The following is a 15,305-nucleotide window of genomic DNA, read 5'->3' on the forward strand; positions in this document are numbered from 1 at the left end:
CTCAGCGCCTGGAGAGAGCCCACCCGCGGTGGGACGTCTGCCAGCAATCTGGCTGCCTTTAGAAAAGACCCCTTCCTCCGCGTTCGGAACAAGGGGAAGCTTTGAGAAAGGCCAAGTCTTTATACAGCAGAGCCCACGCCAGCTGCCCCGCGTGCCCAGGTCGCTGAACTGATCCCCAGACAAGGCTTCTCCTCCGCCTGGAGTCCGCGGTCTCCCCGCGCAGCCACGCCCCGTCCCCTCCCCCGCATCTCCTCCCCCCGCCCCCCGTCCCCTCCCCGAGTTAATTCTGGGAGGGCGGGCTCCTTAGGTGCTTCCCTTGTAACCAAGCAGCCTTGGGCCTTTGGAGCGGCCCCAGCGGCAAAGCGCAGCTGCTGACGGGCTGGCAGTTCTCAGTCGCAGCTGCCAGGGCGCAGGGCAGGCTCCAGGGAACGTCGTGGTTCCCCTGTGGAGCCTGAAGCCCCGATCACGTACTTTCCCCAGAGAGTTGTTCTGGAAAGAGCCGCGTGGCATCCTTCCCGAGTTCACTGCGCCGTCCCGTGGCCACGGAGGACGAGCCAAGGACAAGGCGCTCGTTTGGGGCAGATCCCTTTTCCTGAAGCCCCGAGTCCAAGGGAAGCAACTTGACTTGCTCTCGATGCCGCCAGGGAGGGGAGGAGACCCTCTGCCCTCCCCATCACCGGTGCACGTGCCCACCCAGGCTCAGGTGCCAGGTGCGTGCAGGGGCGAGCACCCCAGGGACCGGGAGGCCTCCGCGGCTCGGACGCGGCATCACTCCGGCCAACAGGCTGCTTTCACGGCGAAGCTCCTTCAAATCAGCGCAGCCTGACACCACCTGGACCCCAGTGAGGCTCCTTCTCAGGGCGCAGGGCCTCGCCCCAGAAGACACCACAGGATGGAATGGCCACGTGTCGGGAGGGGACACTCGCTGCTCATCTTCACGCAGCACGAGAGCCGGGCCCGGGAACTGCGCCCGCACAGGCCACGGCAGAGGCCCGAGACGCAACGTGGCTTCCAGGCCGGGTCACCGGGCCGCACTGGTGTCGGGAAATGAGCACGGGCAGGCGGCCGAGGCTCCGGGGGCTCCTCGGCGCCGACCCTGCCGCTTACCCCACAGACCGCCTGCTCCTCCCGGAGAGCAAGCGATGGCCAGGCTGGTGGCCGGGCCACAGGGAGTGCAGCATCGCCCCGGGCCCGCCCGCTCCGCCGGTGGGCGCTTTAAGAGCCCGAGCTCCTGCCGCTCCAGCAGGACGAGGGCTCCCCTCCCATGGGGGGACGGCTTTCGCCAGACTGAAGAGTCGGTTCAGCGAACCCTGGGCTCAGGGCTGCCTCCCCAGGACAGAGCGTGAGCCTGGCCTCCTGCTTCCCGTGGCGAATGGGCCGACGCCCAGGCCGGGCCCCTCTGGTGTGAACGGCGCCGGGACGCAGGCACGCAGGCACCCCCCTGTCGGCAGCCGTTACCTTTCCTGATCTTGTCGTGGAAGTTAATGGCGTCCACAGAAGCGGTGACGATGTTGGTCTTGCAGTGCCGCGCGGCCACGATGCCGGCCACCTCGTCCATGAGCTTCATGGTGACACCTGCGCAGGAAAGAGGCGCGTGGAGGTGAGACGGACAGGGAGCTGCTTCCCACCAGGAATACGGTGTGAACACGGTGTGAACACGGTGTGAACACGGTGTGAACACGGTGTGAACACGAGGCCCTCCCGGCTCCCCCCAGCAGGGGCTGCACGGCGCTGGGGGCGGGTGGGGTGGGGGCCGGTGAAGCGGATGGAAACTTGGCTTCCTCGGGAGCTTTTTAAAATTGCTTTTAAATGTTTTCATTGATTTTAGAGAGAGAGAAAGGGAGAGGGAGAGCAAGATAGAAACACTGATGAGAGAGAGACATCGATGGGCTGCCTCCTGCACGCCCCCTACTGGAGATCCAGTCTGCAACCCGGGCATGTGCCCCGACTGGGAACTGAGCTGCGGACCTCCTGCTACTTGGGACGATGCTCAACCACTGAGCCACACTGGCTGGGCCTTCAGGAGCTTTTAGAAACGACCCAGCTGAAGTTCTAGGTCAATGCCAAAATACAGTCCCTTTTCCTGCCCTCTCCGAGACTTCTCCTGCCAGGAGGGTTTCCTTCCTGGGTGGCTGCACCAAAGTCAGGGGCCAAGTGTTGGGAGACGTGGTGGAGTCAGAACCCTCGGAGCTGCCGGGGGATGGAGAGTGGTGCCACTGCAGCTACTTGGGAGGTGAGGGGCGTTTCGCCAAAGGCTAGTTCACTCTCCACGAGGCAGCATTCCACTCCCAGGCGCCCCCGAGAGCGGAAAGCACGTCCCACCTGCGTGCAGATCGCATGACGGTGTCTCACACAGCCAGACAGGGATGACCCCCGCTGATGCGGGGACAAAGGACTGAGCCATCATGCAATCAAAACAGACCAAGAACCGACACGCTACAACATGGATGAACCTGAAAACACGACGCTGAGCGAGAGAAGCCAGCGCTGCGTGATTCCATGTCGGTGAAGTGCCCGGGACGGCAGGTCCCGAGACAGGAAGTCGATGTGTGGTCGTCGGGCTGGGGAACGGGGGTAGTGGGGAGGGCCTGCTCATGGGTATGGGTGTCCCTTTGGGGCCATGACAATGTTCTCAGCTGCTTGTGGTGGTGGCAGTGTAGCTGACTGCACTGAAAATCAGTGACTTGTGATTGTAAGGCCCGTGAATTCTCCCTCCGTGAAGACCTTCTAGAAAACACAGCCAGAAAGGCAGGCTGCGGGCGTGCTTTGCCCCGCCCCGGTGTGACGGAAGCCCGACAGCACACCTGCTGGGCCCAACCCCGATCTGGCACCCCAGCACAATGCTCGCTTCATATTCACAACTTCCACATGCCCTTCGGCTGAGCTCCGAGGCTGTTGCCCTAGGAAAGCAGCGAAGGGTGCTGATCAGCCTCACAGCCCCGGAAACCTTCGTCACAGACCCAGCCAGGACACAGAGGTTCCAGGTCAGAGAGGCAGAGCCAGCCCCCGCCCGGGAAAGCGGGCTCCCGGGGAGCCTGCAGGGAGGGGCTGGCAGACAAATGCCGACCGCCCACCCACCCACCCCGGGACGAGGCCCGAGCCCCCAGCCTGGGCTCTGCAAGCTTATGAGGAACCTGCCAGTTTATAGACATCGGATTTGACACCGCTTTCCGGTGCGGGGAAACAAGAGATCACGTACCGGAACGACCAGGAGCTCGCCGGCGGCCGAGCCGCAGAGCCTCACAGGCCTTGGGAGACGCCGCTTCCCAGGAACGAGGAGGCAGCGCGGCTGCTCTCCGCTCCACGTCTGCATGTTTGAGCACCTCCAGAGCAAAAGGGCTGTTCTTAATGAGTGTCCCTGACTTTTAAAAGTAGGCTTCCATTACCACGACTCTCGGAAGGTGCCGCTGAGGACCACGCGCTCGGCCCGGCGGGTGGTGGGCGCCCCGCTGGGTCTGCTAAAGGGTCAGCATCCCCACTCTTCCCGCTAACAGCCAGGCGCAGGCCCGAGGTCAGCTCTGCAGGGAGTGCAGTGAGCCTGCCGGGGAGGGGGGGGGGAGTGAGTGCTGGCCCGCCGGGGGATCACAGCAGGAGCCGGGGGATCACAGCAGGAGCCCGGGGATCACAGCAGGAGCCGGGGGATCACAGCAGGAGCCGGAGGCACGGAGGCCCGGTCCGAAGCCATAGAGCTCGCGCGGGGAGGAGTGGGGCTGCGAGGCCACCCGGCAGCGAGACGGGCTCCAGGTGGCATTCCTAGCTGCGGTGCGATTACGGAAAATGGAGTTCAAGGCCACGGCGACGTGGGGCAGCACAATGGTGTGCAGGTAGAAGGTCACGGGCCTGCGCGGCCAATTCCGGCCACCGGGAGGCGTCATCGACTCGGGGGTCTCGTTGGGGCAGGAAGGAGGGCGAGGAGGTGGGAAAGGAAGGAACATCTGAGCTGGAATGAACGTTTGGAACAGAAAGCACCACGAGCCCTCTCTGTTCCTGTTGGCAGGGGCCAGTGAGAACGGAGGAGTGAGGGGAAGGAGTCAGAACCAGCCCCTGGGAGCTGGGGTGCTGCCCCATTTACGGGAAATGCTGGTAGAGACCCCACGGAGTCGGGGGGGGGGGGGCGTCACTGTTACTAAGAACGCGCAGGGCTGAGTGCGCCAGAGCGCGGCTGCGAGCCCAGGGCGGACGGGAGGGCGTGAGCAGCTGGCGCTCTGCTGTCAGCGCCCGGCAGCCCCAGCCCAGCACCCAGGCCCGGCAGCCCCGGCCCAGCACCCAGGCCCGGCATCTCGTGCGACAGAAGCCAGCCCTCTGAGGCCAACACCTGAGCTCTGCGTGTAGCGAGCCCTGAAACCTACCGCGATGACCCGGGTTGGCCATGGGAACTGCGGCGGAAGCGCAGACCCGCTCCTGGGACGCTGCGCTCACCGGTTACGGGCAGAAAAAAACAAGACTTGCGTGGCCACGAACATAGGGACCGACGTCGGCACCAAAGGGCTTTCCGAATCGAACAGCGAACAGCTAACCGCTTACACGTTTGTGTTCGGAAGCAGCCACAGCACACTGACGGGCCTACAAGAGAGCTCATTCTCTCCCGGGCCGGGCTGGCGGCGACTTGACATGCCCCATTTCTATATTTAATTCGGGACGAGTGTGGGGCCAGCCTCGGAGGTGAAGGGAACGGTAGTAAGTGCAGCCATGGCGACGAGCCCCCGCGGTGACCACAGGGTCACTCCAGGGGCCAGAGTGACAGCCTCCTCCTGAGACCACCTGGCCTCCCTCCCAGGCTCCACAGGACCTGCGGGCACCTCTGTGCCACGGACCGAGGGCAGAGGAGCACGAAAGGTAGTTAACAGGGATGATTTGGGGCATTAACGGGCAGTGCGGTGAAGATGATAGGTTTTTAACATCAAAAGCGGGAGGTCTGCGGAGGCCTCGGGCACAGCCGGACCTGAGGCTCCCGGGGGCCGAGCATCGCAGCCCAGGGGCCGGGGGAAGGGCCACCGCATTTTGTCGCTCACACTCTGTCTGAGGGAACTCGAGAGTTAAAGCTGCAGGCTGCTGGCTGAGGATCGGTGCCTGCCCCATTCTGAGCAAGGCAGCAGGGGAAGCAGGGCAGGCGAACCCCTGCATGGAGCCGGAAACGGGCCGCCATGATGTGCAGGAGCCCCTCCCACCCCCACCCCCACCCCCACCCCCGCTCTGGGGAGGTAGCGGCCTCACCCGATTCCATGCAAGGTCAAGGTCACATCTTTGAAGGCAAAGAACCATTCGAGTTGGTGTCCATTTCCTCAAAGGAGTCTAGACTGAAGTTGGGGGTGAAGGCTAATCCTATATGATAAAAGGCTAATATGCAAATTGTCCCCTCAGGAGTTCGACCGCTCACTATGACATGCACTGACCACCAGGGGGTGGTGCAGAACGAAGGAAGGTCCCGGCCGGTAGCCTGCAGCTGGGGGAAGGAAGGACCCAGTCAGCCCTGATTGACAGCCAGGCCTAGGGACCCTACCCGTGCATGAATTTCATACACCAGGACTCTGGTCTATAATAAAAAAGCGTAATATGCTAATTAGACCGCACATCCTTCCGGACTGCAGCGGGATCGAGGCAGCCACAAGGGAGGGATCCAGGCAGCCGCTGCGGACGAATTTCGTGCCTCGGGCCTCTAGTGTTTAAGAATTCTATGTTCAGCCCGGCTGGTGTGGCTCAGTGGTTGAGCATCGACCTATGAACCAGGAGGTCACAGTTCAATTCCTGGTTAGGACACACGCCTGGGTTATGGGCTTGATCCCCAGTGGCGGGGGGGGGGGTGGGGGGAGGGGCGGGGGGAGGCAGCTAATCAGTGATTTTCTCTCATCATTGATGATTGATGTTTCTCCCTCTCTGAAATCAATAAAAATATATTTAAAAAAGAGTTCTGTGTGCGGAATGCTGAGTAGGAGAGGTCCTGCAGGGGACACCTACCGTGTGTGTCCCCAATGACCGCAGCTACAGCAGAGGCAGGTGAATTAATCCAGGCAGATGTTCTCATGCTGGAGGCGGACCGCGTCTCCCAAGCAAAGCGCTCCGCGAGGACCCGTGGCTGGAGGAAGCCAGCTCCTGGGACAGGTGTCAGGGCGCCCTCTGCCAGGGAGCAAATCCCACTGCCGTGTCTACGCGGGAGCGCCGTTAAAGGAGCCACGGAACTGGAAAGGCGCCTGTGCCTCACTGTACTTTTCGGGGAAATCAATTCCTCCCACGAGTGCAAACACTGCGTTTCCACCGCCGCCCGCCACACCGCGCCCAGAGCAGCTGCTCAGGAGGCTCCCCCGCACCTCGCCCCCAGGCGTCCTCTGCTGGGGCCACCTGCCTCCCGCCAGGGCCTGCGGCTCCCCCGCGGCCCCTTCCTCAGGTCCTGGTGAAGCTGTGCGGTGCCCGGCCTGGGGACCCCTGGGCAGCCACGTGTGCGCGTCCCCAGCCCCGGCACACGCACAGGGCGCACGCTCGGTGGTGGCTCCCGCTGCCGCCCAGCCTGCCTCTGCGGGCCCTTCCCACACACGGCCGTCTCCACTTCCCAGCCCCTCATCCCACACGCGGCATGTCTGCGCAGAGCCGGCCCTGTGCCCAGTGCTGGGAAGCAGCCGAGAGAACGACTAAGTCCCCGTCCTGTGAGCCTACAGGCGGAGGGTGGGGGGAGGGGACAGCTGACAGGAGACGCCTGCCAAGGAGTGGCCGGTGCACCGGAACCGGTGAGCAGGGTCGGGGGGGTCCACGCTCATGCTCACGGTGCCACGGGGTCATTCGCTGCCCCAGGGGACGTGGGGTGGGAGGAAGCCTGATGCATACTCATCAGGCCCGGATCTGAGTCTAGGGGCAGAAGTGCTCCAGGTGGGTGGCCCTCACCCCTCACTCCATGTTCCGGCAGAGCCGTGTGGGTTCCCTGCAGGAACGTGGCCACCACAGGTGCCACAGGCCCCAGGGCACAGCCCGTCCTCTGGGTGGGAAGAGCCCCCGGCAGCGCGAGGAAGGACAGTGGAGCCACACGTCCGTGACCCTAAGAGAGCAGCTGCCAACGGCCCGGGCGCAGCCACCCGGCAGCACCCCCACCAGCCTCTTTCCGCAAAGTCCCTCCCGGCACGCGGTGGACATTCCAGGTCCTGAGGACAAGAGAGGCGTGATCTCCGGGAAGTGAGGCCGGACAACCTCGCCTCCCCCGAGGCAGGCAGGCCCAACGCGTGCGAGGAGCAATGACGGGTCACTAGGAGGACGGGAGGTGGCCTCGGCTTGGGAGGGCCCAGAAGCACCGGGGCAGGAGGGATTTGGGTGGAGCAGCGGGGGCAGAAAAGCCGGAGGCACGTTTAGGGAAACAGTCACAGGTGAGTAAGGGGAGGCCCGTGGTGTGGGAGCCAACACTGATCGGGCTGTGGGGGTCAGGGAGGGGAGACCACCAGGTGGGACCCAGGACGCAATGAGGGGTGGGGAGAGGCGGGCGGGTGGATAGGGCTCTGACGGCTCAACGTGCAGACTGTATATGTGGTCGTGAGGATCTGCGCCGGGGACCAGGCGGGGACCACGGAGACGGGGGGCGGGGGACACAACCCCCGTCTGGCACAGGGGCTGCATGTGGAGCATCCATAGAGCAGCTGGGGGGCGGGGGGGTGGGGGACATGCGGCAACACTGAGCTTGGCAGTACAAGCCCACACCACGTCATCACAGCCCTCGACGTGGCTCGGCTCGGCGCTGGCTGTTTACGTGCATCAGCTGGAATTTCCGACAAGAGACGGCCTAGGGCCGCGAGCCCCACCAGCAGCCGCGAAGGCTGCGAAGAGGCTGGCTGGAGCGACGGGGGACGCGGAGCAGCTGTGTTTTGTCAAAAGCCATCTGGACCATTTCCACAGAATACTTGGGTTTAAAATAATTTTAAAATAAAAAATGAAGTGCCGAAGAAACATCCAAGGATGCAGAAAGCTTAGGAGCGAGGAATTCCGTTGACGCTGGCGTCCACCGGGCTAACCCCCAGGAAGCCGCTCTCCCCGTCTCCCCCGCCCCAACCCAGGGGCTGGCCAGGCCGCCGGACTTGGGAGTGTGTCTCCTCTCATCCTCGTCCTCAGCTGGCCCTGAGCAGGGACTGCCCAGCCCCCAGGGAAACAGCCGGGAGGCCAGGCCAGGGGAGCCCCAGAGGGAAGCCGCCGGAGCCAGGAGCAGCCAGGGACCCACAGCCGGAGCGGAACGCTCAAGACAATGAATCCTGGGCACAGACGCCACAGCAAACGCCACCTTTTACCAAATGACCGAAAAGTGACGTTTCGTGAGACATTTAAAATGGAAGACATAAAAGCACACTTGAAAACAAACATACCTACAAACAAAAACAATGAAAAATGGTTTGTCTATTTCAGGTGAGTTTTTTTAAGTATAATTCATCCTGTAGGCTGTTACCTACTGAATTCTCGCATCATCTGAGTTATTTTTACCACTGGATCCCGGTTCTCCGGGTGTTACTGTGCCATCTGCGAAGGCAGACAGCCTTACCTCCTGCCTGCCAATTCCTGCGCCTGGAAATGTTTCCTCTTGTTTAGCTACAGTGGCTAAAATATCCCAAACAATGCCGCCCGGGGTGGCGGGGGGTGGGGGTGGGGGTTGGGGGGGCGCCCCTGCCTTACTCCTGAGCTCAGGGAAGGTCCTCCAAGGCCCTGGGATGTCTTTATCGTGTTCAGTTGAGTCCCATCCTTAGTGCGTGTTTCATCGAGGATGGAGTCTGGGCGAACCTGTAAGGTCTTGGCTGTTGCGTGTACCTAGCCCACCCCTCACGCCCGGGTCGCCCTCAGCCCGTACAGCTCGGGGGGGGGGGGGGGGGAAGCAGCCTTGAGGAGCTGAGGTCCAGTGCTTTCAGAGGAGGCAGGAACTCCGCCCAGGCCACTCAGGGCTGAGGGCAGACGCCAAGAGCCAAGCTGGCACCCGTGGTTTCCAGCCACGCAGCACTGCCAACACCTGTGTGTGCATGTGTGTGTGCACGTATGGGTATGCGTGTGCATGTGTGTGCATGTATGTGTATGTGTGTGCATGTGTACGTGGTGGGGTAGGAGCTAGGCCTCAGGATCGACTATCCAAAGAGGGAAAGTCACAGAAAATGGGGCCCGGGGTTCACCAAAGCACAAACCCAGCCCAGAAGCACTGAAAAGCCAGTGGCACACCCCCCCACCCCCGCCGCGCCCCACGTCACGGCTTCCCCTGCGGCTGGCACCCGCTAAGCTCCAGTTTGGAGAAGACTTCCACCGAAATGCGTGTCAACCGCCTGCCGACAGCAGCCACTCTACAGGAAACGGGCGACCGTGCCCCCGTGCCTGCCTCGCCCTCCACTCCTGCCGCCTCGCCGGCCTCACCCTCCACTCCTGCCGCATCACCGGCAACGTGCGAGACGACGGGTTCGGGAAGATTGTCAGACTGCTCTTAAAGCCGTGGGCACAACAGCCCCCTGAAGCTGGCAGCGCACACACTTCTTAAACACACGGAACCAGCGTGCCCGTATCAAATGGCGCAGCCGGGGCGCCGCAGGGGACATGAGCTCCGTGAGCGGCTGCTCCGGGGTCCCGGCAGGCCTCCCACGGCCCGCGCTCACTGCGCCCCTGCACGCGGAGCGAGGAGGCAGCACTGGTGTGGCCTCTGCACCGAGCACGTGGCGATGGCGGAGATGCCACGCGCGTGAACTCCCAGCGTGTGGGCGAAACAAACAATTCTAGCACCGAGTTCCGCACGTTCCAGGCAGGGTGGCGCTCTGAGGCTCGGGCCAGTTCTTTGAGGCCCAGAAGCTGGGGCTTCTGATGGTCAGGCTGCGGAGAGGGGGCGGCCCCACTCCCAGGAGAGGCACAGGGAGCTGACGAAGCCACCGCTGCACGAGCCATGCTGTTCCCAGGGCAGAAGGCCCTCTGATGGCCACAGTGTTCATGGGCCTGGGAAGAGCTGTTCGTGAGGAAAGAGAGCTTTCCTGGGAGGCCCCACGCTGACCGCATCTCAGGGCACTGCAGCCAGCAGTTCGTGGGAAGAGGAAAGCAATCATGAAATGGAAGAAGAAGTAGACAAGAGGATCAGTTAAAAAGGAAACGACCTTTAGAAACACACCAAGTCAGGGCCCATGCTCTGGTTCTGACAGGCCCAGGGCCCATTATCCCAGCTCCTCACCTCTCAGCGCACGTGCCTCTTTCACTACGTGAGGCCCTGGGGCCAACACGATGAGTGAGATAAAGCCCTGCGCCTGAGGCATCCGGGCAGAAATATCAATGTACCCCTGCGGCATGGTACCTTTTGAGCTGGGTTTTGAAGGATGAATAGGAGTTTTCCGAGAGGAGAAGAAAGGAAAGCCTGGTGTCCCGGGCAGTGGGAAACGGGAGTGCAAATGAATGACACTGAACAAGTGCCCGTCCTGCCTGGGGAGCAGCACGGGCACCTGTTCAATGCACCCGAGCAGCGCAGCGCAGCCCAAGCTTCCGTCACCCACACGCCACGGCCACGTTCCCGCCGCCTCCGTGCCACTTACTGACCCCCCTATGCTTTCCTTTAAATCAGCTTGTTTTTTAAAGTTTACTGTAATGCCATCTGAAATGACAATATCCATTAGCTTATGAGCTTGATGTGATACTTAAATTTTCCCTAAATCACAAACAGTAATTACACATTATTCAAGTAACAAGTGTCCCTCCAAGAACCTGGGGCTAATAAGTCCTCTTGTGTTCCCGCCGTGTTTCCCGAGCTAGCAACTCCAAGGCCTGTGTTGTCTGAGCTGGAATCTGACCAGAGGAAAACATAAATCAAACATCAGCGGCAGAAACGGCTCTCACTGGCCACTCAGTGAGCGCGTCGTGACTTTACTCCTGGGGATGTGGGCGTCCCCTGGAAGGCCCGCCCACCCACAGCAGCCACTGAGCAGCTGGTGGCTGAGCTCCCGGGGTGGGCTAACTATTGGGACACTTCCATCTGACTTTCATTCCCAGTTTTACCAACAGGCACCAGCAGTACTTCAGTATTTATTACGCGACTCTTAAAAGTTTAAATGTACGCTTCTTTGAACAAAGAGCCTAAACTGGGTCAGACAGCGTGACTTCCCGGGGGAGTCATGGGGGCCTGGCCAGCGGGCGGGAAGGGGACGGCGACAGTCTGGGACCCTTACCTCCGTGCACGAAGCCATGCAGCGTGCAGTCCGAAGGCCCCACCAGGTGGATCAAGCTGGACTGGCTGTAGCTGACCGTGTTCGGCTCTGGAATTGCAAAGGAGGCAGGTCAGGCCAGGGGACAGACAGTGCTGCCACCCCCAGCGTGCGCGTGGTCCCCGGGGCTGACCGGCAGCTTAGACCTGGGGTCTCTAAGGAAAACTGGCTGCAGAACAAGCTGCAGTTGGTGAAAGGGAAGGCTTCCGAGGATTGATGAGCCACTCCGTTAGTGGCCACAGCAGTGTCCCCAGCAAGGCCCCGCCCCAGCCACAGGCAGCCACTGAGCACCTGGTGGCGAGCGCCCAGGGTTGCATGTGACTCTGGGAGGATGCCCGTCACCTGACTCTCATTCCCGGCGTTGTAACAGGCACCAGCAGTCTCTCAGGAATCTGTTGTGTGACCGAGTCAGGAGCCGGGCCCGAGGCAGAGGCCCCCCCGAGAGGCCACGTTGGGAGGCTTCCCGTCCAGCCCCCCTTCTGCACGTGGGCCGAGTGGTCCTCGAGGGTGGGCAACTCCACCAGGGGGTGTGGGGTCTCATCAAAGGTTCCCGGGAAAGGCACTCGGTGTCCCCTGGGACTGCAGTCAGTGCAGATGACCTGTGGCCTCGGCCTAGGGGTGTCCAGACAGCCCGGGCCGGCGGCGAGCACGCTGGGCCTCAGGGTTGGCATGGCAGCGCGGCCTGAGGAAAGGCCAGGGCTCTGCGAGGCCCAGTTCCAATGTCCCTTGTGCTGTGAGGGGCGGGTGACAGTCCCTGCAGGTTAGGTGCACCCAGTGCCACGCCTACCACCAGCCTCAGGGGCTCCGGGTGCCCAGACCCTGCCTGGGGGGACCGGTTGGAAGGGCACAGCCCAAGGAGCCACGAGGACGCCTGGACCATCAGTGACGCCCCAGCCAGCGCTGCCAGCCCAAACAGCCGGTGCCAAACCCCATCTCCGAGCCTGGCCCTGGGCCACACATGGGCCCACCCCCTGCTCTTGTTGGCTCGGGTCCGCTCAGAAAGGACTGGAAAGCAGCCACGCACAGCCCCGCCCTGAGGGCACCCGCACAGCAGGGGCCTCTCCGCTTCGCTGTTAAGGACCTGGGCGCAGAGGCGGGAGGGGACACCCGTGACCTAGTTTGGGTTCGGTGGACATTCTGTTAAGGTGGGGCCACCCTGAACACGAAGAATGAGGGACGGGAAGGCGCCGCCGGGAAGGAAGGCTGTGGCCCAGAGCTTTGTCGCCAGCGTGGGAGAGCTGCTGTCACTCTGTCTGTTACCCGGTGGGAAGGCCACACACACACGCTCCCGGGGGACCTGGGGGACCTGCAGGAGCCGGTCTCCGCGCGGGCAGTGGAGCCCATGTGGGCACACAGGCCCCGGGCCACGCTCGGCCTGAGCCTTGTCCTAGGGACCACCGCACCGAGGCTCCCGGGGACTTGCCTGGCCCTGCAGTCACCCCAGCTGCCTGGGACTGGGAAGGGCTCGGGGTGGCGCACTGACCCCAGGAGGACGTTCACGAACCGGCCGCCTCGGTCCCCTGCCAGCGGACATCAGCCATCTACCCCGTGCCCCCGCGGTACCTGGGTTCAGGCCGGGCTGGACGATGTCCCCGTTCCTCCACTTGGTCTCCAGGCGCTCCAGCTTCTGGGCCTCGTAGCGCCGGCGGCCCTCCTCCTCCTGCTCCTGCCGCGAGTACTGCGGGGCAGACAGGGGTCAGCTGGCCGCCGGGCCGGGCTCCCCTTCCTCTAACTGCTCCATCCTTCCTCTGATAACACACATTCAATGTGAGCAACAACATCACAGGGAGGGAGAAGATCTCAGGCAGCCCCCCCCCCCATCACATCCTGCCGGGAGTTATTTTCATGCCCTCCTGTATGTAACAGTTCTATCATGCCGTTTGTGGACTTTATTTTTTTTAAAATATATTTTATTGATTTTTTACAGAGAGGAAGGGAGAGGGATAGAGACTTAGAAACATCAATGAGAGAGAAACATTGATCAGCTGCCTCCTGCACGCCTCCCACCGGGGATGTGCCCGCAACCAATGTACATGCCCTTGACCGGAATCGAACCTGGGACCCTTCAGTCCGCAGGCCGACGCTCTATCCACTGAGCCACACCGGTTAGGGCTGTTTGTGGACTTTAAACGTAACAGTATTTTAGAAGAAAGTAACAGTACGTCCCCCTCTTGCTGTATCACTATAACATAACCTGTGTGATGGAGCCATTAGAAAGGGGCGTTCGGCTTGCTCCCAGTTTTTTTCCTATTAAAACGTTACCACACCGACAACCTCAGCCCTTCTTCCCTGCCCACCCCCTCCCTTCCTAGGGTTCGTTCCTGGACACAGAGCTCAGAATCCAAGCCGCACCCACTCCCCTGAGACAGCGGGTGCCGTGTGCCCCCCACACCTGGCAGCCTGGCTCTGCTGCCCCCTGGCCGGCCAGCAGGCTGCATACTGTGAGGATCGTGCAGGTGAAGCTGAGACGGCCCCTCTGAGGCTCGAAAGCTGGGGCTCCGAGTCCTTTGGGCACGAAGGGGGATATTGTGCCCTCCCCTATCCATCATCCTCTGGCCAGGTAGGGAAGACGCCCAGGGACCCCTCAAAGAGGCCCAGGTGGGCCCACGGCCCCTCTGACTGTCCACTTCCCCCGGTGCCCTCTCCGCCTTGCTGACCACAGCCTGGCCACTCTTTTTTATTTTTTAAGGGAGAAAGAGAGAGAGAAACATCAATCGGCTGCACCCTGTACACCCCCAACTGGAGATCAAGCCTGCAACCCAAGCTTGTGCCCTCACTTGGAATCGAACTGGTGACCTATTGGTGCACGGGATGTCACTCAACCACCTGAGCCACACAGGGTGGGCCCTGGCCACTTCCTTTTTGGTTAGCCCCGCCTTCTGCCCTTTCATTGGCTCAACCAGCATTTCTGCGGAGAAGCCACCGAGCTCAGCTCAGGGCCCTCGAGCTCCTCTTGCCCCCCCCCGGCCCCCCCCCGCGCCCCCAAGCCCATCGGCTTAAGCAGATCCAGTTCAGAGGGCGCTGCAGACCTCCTTCAAAGCCCCTTTAAGTTCCTCGGGGCTCTGCGCCACGTGTGCGCGGGTGTGAGCACCGTTCCGTTCTCTCAGCCTTCAGAGCCGTCCCCGCAAGAGGCTGTGAAAGGAGCTGAGTGGTTTGTTCGAGAGAAACGAACTGGAGGGTGTTCAGCTGTGGGGACAATTCCCCTCGCCCTCCATAACGCAGGGGTCCTAGCCCCCCAGCGACGGCTGCAAGGGGAGGGTCTGTGCCGGCCCAAGTGGAACCCCGAACCCCGCTGAGCTTCGCTGTCCTCAGGAAATGCCTTTCAGAGACTTTAAAGAGCCGGCCTCCCGGGGGAGCCCAGGGCCTGACTCTGCAGTCACAGGGACGATGGGGGCGGCATCCTGGCCCAGGCCGCGGGGACAGGGAAAATGCATCGCTTCCCTAATGCTTCCCTTCTGGCTCCAAATCTTGGGGTAAAATCACTAGAACATTCTAGTGGCGGGCTGGCCCCCAACTCTCACCTCCAAGAGCTCAACAAGCCCACTGCTCTGAAGCAGAAGACAGCTCAGCCCAAAGGTCCAGGACGAGTGTGGGCGGCTCTGTACCCGGGGGGGGGGGGAGGGAAGGGGGGGTCATGTCAAAGGTTCCCAGGAAAGGCCCCCGGTGTCCCCTGGGACGGCAGTCAGTGCAAGGACCTGTGGCCTTGACCTCGGGGTGTCCTTCAAGCCTCCTAACTGAAGCAACCCTGAGACCACGAGAAAGCAAGTGTCCACTCTCCAGTGGCCTCTCCAGGCCGCAGCTGCCCCGCCAGCCACCAGTGGCCTCCGTCTCCCCTCAAGGGCCTGAGGTCCCTGTTCCCCGGGGAAGAAGGTGGAACGTGGCCAAGTCCTGCACCGATGACCCTGTCCGGGGCGGGCAGCTGGGCTGCTTCCAGCGAGAGGCAGACATGCAGAGCACCCACGAGTGCGCGTGTGTGAGCGGGAGGGATGTGTCACAGAGATGTGTGCCTGAGGTACCTTATGTGTATGTGGCATGGGATATTCTTGTATGTAATATGTATGCACACATGCAAAAGGACTCCGGGTGGCTACCCTGGGGGGATCTGGACCGACCGCAGCACCCCGAGGTGTGTGC

At 62.1% G+C, this 15,305-nt stretch overlaps 1 protein-coding gene across 6 annotated transcripts in view; it reads right to left on the minus strand.

Annotated features, from left to right (window-relative positions):
- ACOT7 (acyl-CoA thioesterase 7) overlaps nucleotides 1–15,305 on the minus strand; it is a 73,265-nt gene that overhangs the window by 17,076 nt on the left and 40,884 nt on the right. For 3 of the 6 annotated variants that reach the window (XM_080656774.1, XM_080656773.1, XM_080656776.1), the window contains exons 5-8: nucleotides 12,735–12,849; nucleotides 11,136–11,222; nucleotides 10,675–10,755; nucleotides 1,459–1,575 (exon numbers count right to left, since the gene is read on the minus strand). In XM_080656774.1, coding sequence (XP_080512900.1) covers nucleotides 1,459–1,575; nucleotides 10,675–10,755; nucleotides 11,136–11,222; nucleotides 12,735–12,849 — 400 coding nt within the window. The remainder of the gene's footprint in view (nucleotides 1–1,458; nucleotides 1,576–10,674; nucleotides 10,756–11,135; nucleotides 11,223–12,734; nucleotides 12,850–15,305) is intronic. The other 3 variants (XM_080656777.1, XM_080656775.1, XM_080656778.1) reach the window with 1 other exon arrangement.

Source organism: Plecotus auritus, assembly GCF_963455305.1.
Source record: "Plecotus auritus genome assembly, chromosome: 2".
Lineage (NCBI taxonomy): Eukaryota > Metazoa > Chordata > Mammalia > Chiroptera > Vespertilionidae > Plecotus > Plecotus auritus.